Genomic DNA, 6,890 nt, shown 5'->3' with positions numbered 1-6,890 from the left:
GACTTAAATCTTTTTTTTGGTACATGGTTAATTCTCATGTAAGGAAACTCCTTTTTGTTTATGGATGTTTCCTGGTTGCTTTTGTTTCTAAGTCATAGGACTTTTTAACACTGAGAAATTTTGAAAAAGCATTTTACATGCTTTAGTATTTTAATGCATTCAAATTGTGTTGTTACTATCATGACTCCCAATGTATGCATTTATTTCCAATGTTGTATGTGGCTTTATACATGTATTTTAAACTAGTATTACATTTTATTCTTATTATATCTGACTTTTTGCATGAGATAGACATACCATGTTTATAATATTATATTTTAACTTAAGTAAAAAATATATTTGACTGTCATTTATATAAGTGATTTCATCTCAGTGTGTCTTTTTGCATGCTTCAAAACCACTTGTTTACGTCTATGATTACTACTTTTAGGTACTTATTGCAGTGGCAGATCCAGGGTGGGGTGTTACCGTCCCTCCCCAAATCTGGACACTTTGAAATGCAGGAGTGCCAGCTGGGGTTCCTCAGAAAAAAAGAGGAAGTGCTAGGAGATTATTTACCATTTTTTATCAATTTTACACATGAAAATGACAATTTCTCAAATAAAAAGGAGGGTTGCTAACCCCCTCCTGCACCTGTTGGACCGCCATTGCTTCCTATGTACTATGCATTAGGTTCTAATACTGCTGATGAGATGTTATTTTATTCTTGAAAGACAGGAACAACATACAGAATTTGCGTAGGAACTTGTAGTTTTAATACATGTTAAGTATCAGTCCTTGTAAGAAACAGGCAGAGGCTGAAACATGGGAGGGATAACCTACCACTTTAGCAGTTTTAATCTAAACCATCAGAATCCACGAAGAAAGAAAAGGTTTTTGTTGTCAGTTTGGTGAAATGAATAATAGTTTAGTTGAAATGCAATGTAAATTAACATTTAAGGAATATATATTACTATGTGCAAACCTTAACACTGGCAATAAACTACCATTTAACTCTTAAAAAGGTAAGTTGCACAAGGGGCTAAAATCAGGTTTTAATGTCACTACTCCTTGGAGAAATTTTTCCAACAAATGGGTGGGGGGGGGTAATTCAACTCGCTGTCCATCTTTCTTTCCCACAAAATAACTCAAAATTGTGCTTTACGACCTTTTATTAACTTAAAAGTACAACAAACAAAATTCCATTCGAAATTTAGAAGAAATAATTACAGGTTTAACAGAAAAAACGTTTAGAGAAAACAAGAATAAGTTAACGACGTCGTAACACTGGATTTGCAAATAGATAAATATATAATATATAGTGTTTGCTGGTGAAATTTTCTAATTCATCCACTCTGTATCTTTGCCCTGCAACAGAAATTTGACTTTTATTTATAATGCTGGTTATCGTTTTTTATGCAATCTTGCTAAATGTGATTAAAGCTAGCCGCTCGGTGTTTTTTGTCACGTTAACGTTGAAGCAAGGAGTTTTGTAGTGGCCTTCGTTGGAAGCAGCAGAGCTATTTTGTCAATAGTTTCACATGATTTTTTGTGGCCCTTCACAGCTTGCTTTGTGGTATACGTTTTGCCCATCATTGAAGACTCTATGGTGACCTGTATATAGAAGTACTTGGCATTTGGCGGATGACTTTGTTATTGAAAATCATACCACACTTCCTATTTTTATATTAGAAATAAGGATGTGAAAACTTGCATGTAGAAACTGAGGCATATAGGTGTGCTAGCACTATATAAGGCACCATCTACTAGACACAGTTGAGCATTGGATTGGGTCGACATTTTGGCGTGACTCTTTGCAAATGAACATTGATTTGTAATAAAGCTTTTGTCTTATTTGCATCCAAATTCTGTGGTTATTCCAAGAACAAGTAATAACTACAAATATTGTTAATAGTATATAAAGCTAAAACAAAAAAACAAAAAAAAAGAAAGTACTGTAATATAATTATCTTTACAAAATTTACATTTTGTAACTCCAGTACTCCACTTCTCTCTGAAATAGTCCGTGATGTTATCAGTCTATTTGAAAACACGTACCATACCTTTAAAAATCATTATCCAAATGTTCCTTGTTATATAACTCCATCCATCATATCTGCTACGGCTCCATCAATTTCTGCAATTTTGGCATCTGAAAAGGTATGATTTATATAAATTTGGAAAATTCTTTTTGAAAAATGCATGTATAGTATAGTTAAATCTGTCAAATCCAATACCCCTTTTGTACTGAAGGATTTATACAGGTCAAAAATGCATTTAAAACTGGTTTTAAATAGATATTAATTCAGATAGTGTCACTGTAAATATGAATTTTAAATTCACCTGTTAACTTGCTCCATGTATGTGGTGTGTTGTATAAATTTTATAGAAAACCAATTGCTAAAAACAGATTATTACCAAAACTTTCTTCCATATCGACAAGCTCTGCCATCTTCGCCCATTCGCCAACTGCTTCATAATCATGGAACCTATCTATGAGGGAGAATGATGAGAAGTTTGTATTCCAGCAGGCCTGGATTTCATCCAAGTCGAGTTTAAAATTGACGTGAAAGTCATCATGATTGGCTAAGTCGTTTGCTCTCTTCAATCTATTCTGGATAACGTAGCATTTGTTTTCAAAATTCTTCAACGCCATTCCAGTTTCTGCCAAGAGAAATTGGAAAAATCAATTATTGGCAAATTTATCTGTTGTTGTTTTATTCCAATGCGTCATTTTTTTTATGATTTCAGGGGAAGATTACGAGGATCGGGAGCGGGTAATATACGTTGACGGCGGAATCATGTATATATATATATATTTTTGAAAAGATGAAAGCAGATCTATAGCAATTTTACTTGCTCCAAAATTATATTTCTATTAGTCATGCCCTTATTTGGTATACACTACGTGTACATGTGCTGTTTGTGTTTGGCTGGAATTTCGTACGAAACTAACATAACCCATAAACCTTACCTGTGGAAAATTCTGTGATTTGTTGTGCCACACCCATATCATGACATCTTTGGTATAGTTGGTCGAGTTCTGAATTTTAAAAAAAATGTTACTATAATTTATACAGTTTGGAGTAAAATGTGTTTTGTTTGGCTGTTGTTATTACATGCCATTCTATAATAACATGTAATTCGCGTGATCAGGGTGTTCATCGATTAAATGTGCAGCTAACGGCTTTAATGAGTCCATTGTTAACCGGTCAATCAAGTACCTTTTAATGTGTGTGTCAAATGTAGCAGAGGTGGGTCCATAGATTTTGAAAAAAGAGGATTTCAGGCTATGATTTAACAAAACTTTCCAACAAAAACTTGGGGATCCGACCCCTGGACCCCCATTGAATCCACCATTGTATAAACACAGAAAAGCATGCAAATTTATAATCAAATTCAAATATGACGTGCTTAAAAGCTCTGTAGACCATAGCCATGGTAAAAGTGACACACAACCAACACCGGCTGCGTCTGTTCAAAAATATGAAGAAACTAGACCTATTAGAGTCGAAAAAAATATCAGGGAAACTCCATTTTATTTTCATACTGAAGATCTTTGTTCAGTATATCAGGAACTTTAGCAGTTATTCGATTTAGAAAGGTGACTGGTTTATTCGTCGTACGGATATAACAGTTTCAATGTATAATACATGTATACACGAGGCAACGATTAACAATGAGATTAGAAAGAATCATATAATACATAAAAATGTTTCAAAAACAAAAATAAATGCAATCATACCTTCTTTTTCATTCTGTAAAATTCTCCACTGCCTTATAACCATGTAACACAACCAAACGACCGTTGCTAGCATCAATGTATCAACTATTGGAATGGTCTCGGTAAAAGAAGGATCCTGAAATTGAGCAAAATAATAAGTAGAATTTCGGCTTCCGTTCTACATTTTTCACGTTTTAATGGAAGGATACTTAGAAAAGGTTGAACGTAGAAATTCTTTCATATGCATCAGGGACAAATATCAGATTTTTTGTAGCACGTTTTCAGAAAGTGATAAAAAAGCTATAGGGTTTTTAAAATTAAGTGTCAATAGTTCCGTATGATCGTTATATGATGCAGAAGCAAGCTAAGACACTCACCTCATACTCTAGAAATTCGAGATCTGCTGGGTCAGGTGAGAAGCTGGAAAATAATTAAAAGTTATATTCCAAGTAGCCACATCCTGTGGAGATTTATTAACAACAAATTAAAAAAAGAGTGAAATGACACGGTTTTATTGAATGAACATTAGACACAGAAACATCTATAATTGAAATTTTGATCATTCGAAAGTTTAAAATGAAACAAAATCTACAGACAGTGGATTAAAGACAAATTGTTGATTGGTTGGTTGATTATGGTTTAACGTCATATGGCAGATATTTCATGCATGTCAGAACGCCGCTTTGTACTAGTCCGACACGCTGAGCCAGATCTTTAATTGTGCTAGCTGCCACAGGTAGGCATGTCACCCAACTCTATCCAATAAGCGCGTGCTTGGCGGAAGAAGTGAATACCAGCTTTAGTGTCTATGGTGTGACTAGCCCGGGAATCGAACCCACGACCTCCCGCACTCGTGGCGAGCACACTATCCTGAGACCGCCAAGGCGGTAAGGACAAAATAAGATTAATCTTTCATATTGTATGATCTAATTATAATAAAGAGGAGCTACACACTAGTTTCAGGCCCGTCTAAATCATGCAGTGTTAGCGTTAATATTAATACATGAAAACCGGTCTTATCTGAACCAGTCCAAGTCGGCAACCCAGTCTTCACGAGTCAGTATAAAAGCTCTACCCCGAGAGCTTATGTTTTTGTGATGTATGTGTATCCGATTATAAATATTTTTTTACTGTACTGTTCAGCTGAATTTCCTTCATACTTCAGTACGAAACTTTAATTGCAAAACAAAGACCTCTCTGAAGTAGAATGTGGTTTGGTTTATATCGATTTCATTGTCGTATCATTTAATCGATCTAAGATGTATCACATCCCTCAATGAGAACTTACACCAACTCAAGTCTCAGTTGTTCCTTAATCCATTCTAGATACTCATAAAGAATAGCCATCGCTTTTTCAGCTCCCGTAGAAAAGCGCGTCCACTCATGTACGACTTCGCGCTACTCTGTTCTGTCGTTAGGGGCGTCGGTAGAACGTCACTGAATGTCCATACATTGACAGGCAAGATTAAAACGTTCAGTACTTCCGTTTCTAATATCGTTCGCTTAATTTCGAAATGATTATTTACAGCTAAAGTAAATGGAAACACCAAGCGCACCAGTTCTGTACGCCTTTTTTTCCTAACAGGAAACACTAAAATACTTGATGTTTGGACCGCTGGTTTGACTTACCCTGATGGAAATGAAATTCAAATACATGTATTTTATTGTTATATCATCATGTATTATTGTACTCGTTACTGTGCAGTGGTGGATCCAGAGGGGTAAATAAAGTCCTGGCAACGAATATTTCGAGTATACTCTTTCGTAAGACCGAGTACTCGAGTACAATAAAAGTACTCGAATACTCATTTGCGTTTAAACGTCTTCATAGAGTTCTCCTCATTTAAGTTATATTAACAACAACGTGAAAATGGCTCATTGGGCTTTTGTAAAAGTTTCAACCGACAGTTACTCATTCAATTTGATTACTTGAATGTTGGAATAACTATTTTATTAGTCGGAAATTTCGTTTGTAAAAATACTTAGGTCTCACTAACCACTTCTAACGTTTCCATTACTTTACATGTTAAAAAAAGTAATTTTCAAAGTCTCACTGTGAATTCCCAGGACAAATGACATCTTAAAGTTGCATACCGTTGCGAAGCATTTGACCCGGAAGTGGTTAGTGAGACCTTAATATTGTATAATTTTAGATACTACAACACTTAGTTATGTACCTGCGTGTATTCTTTCCACTTTTTGTTTAGGAAAATCATGATATTTTACGATAAAAAATATTTAGAGTCTAAAGCTGTTTCAGCTGTTAATGAGCATTTAAACCAAAAACAGAAGGGTGGATCCAGAAACATACAAGGGCAGGAGTAGGCGTGTTTCGATCCATAGGTTTTTTAAAGGGGAAACCCTGCCTTTAATCCGCAACTGAAAATTATCCGCCTTTCGCAATTATTTTTCTTATTACGTGTATGTACATTTATATTTATCTTAAAACAGTTTCTGGTATCGTTGTACCTCGTCGTTTCAGAAGTTGTTACGCGCGTACCATTTTTTACCAGGACATTCTAAAAAAAAACATCAACAGAAACCAAATCATTTGTTAATAATAGGTATACATGTAATAAATGGCGGAACTAAGAAAAATAGCTTGATGAATAATAAAGTTATTATTTTTTTTACCCTGCCGGTGCACCTGGTGTGACCAACATGAATTTTATGAGTTTTCAAGTTATGTTTACATACAGTGTTTAGACACACCCAGTTCTGTACAATATCAATCTAAACTCATAGTTGATATGTGAGCAACATCACCCCCGTCACCTCCCCCCCCCAAAAAAAAATAGATATGAGCCAAATATACTCTGGTTTAGGGTTTTATTTTCCAGAAGCAATAAAGTCTTGTTGAATCGAAAAATTCATTCATTGCAGTTGTATCATCTGAATCATGATAAGATTTTTCATATCATTACGGTAAAATTTAATAACAGTTCCATTGAATTGCAAATCCAAATGAATTTAGGGGCACATACTCTGTCAAAAACATTCAAATGTAAATTTCCAAAAATCTCAATTGATACAGAGATCAAATCAGGGCCAATTCAAATTCGAGAACCTCAGGGAAGTTTTTTGTAGGATTCTGGATTTTTTACATTCATGTTTTCAGGGGCGGATTCAGGCGTTCGCCCTCCTAAAATTTGTAAAGCATGGGTTGTCAGGGGTAGATTTAGGCGGT

General features: G+C 34.9%; 1 protein-coding gene across 2 annotated transcripts; it reads right to left on the bottom strand.

Moving 5' to 3' along the window:
* Nucleotides 1–1,087: 1,087 nt before the first annotated feature.
* Nucleotides 1,088–5,155, bottom strand: LOC148610625 (uncharacterized). Of its 2 annotated transcripts, none has more exons than XM_088595847.1 (7): nucleotides 4,992–5,155; nucleotides 4,081–4,123; nucleotides 3,725–3,839; nucleotides 2,954–3,022; nucleotides 2,398–2,643; nucleotides 2,038–2,131; nucleotides 1,088–1,347 (listed from the first exon to the last, which is right to left on the bottom strand). In XM_088595847.1, the coding sequence occupies exons 1-6, from the start codon at nucleotides 5,048–5,050 to the stop codon at nucleotides 2,073–2,075; spliced, it is 591 nt and encodes a 196-aa protein (XP_088451973.1). In that variant the 5' UTR covers nucleotides 5,051–5,155; the 3' UTR covers nucleotides 1,088–1,347; nucleotides 2,038–2,072. The 2 variants fall into 2 exon arrangements, with proteins under 2 accessions (XP_088451973.1, XP_088451970.1); XM_088595844.1 differs by having other exon boundaries at nucleotides 2,043–2,131; nucleotides 4,992–5,153.
* Nucleotides 5,156–6,890: the final 1,735 nt, after the last annotated feature.

This window comes from Perna viridis, chromosome 8 (assembly GCF_037379345.1).
Source record: "Perna viridis isolate PV_CMFRI_1.1 ecotype Kerala chromosome 8, ASM3737934v1, whole genome shotgun sequence".
Taxonomy (NCBI): Eukaryota; Metazoa; Mollusca; class Bivalvia; order Mytilida; family Mytilidae; genus Perna; species Perna viridis.
Note: the sequence above shows the minus strand (reverse complement) of the source record. Positions and strands in the feature narration are given on the sequence as shown.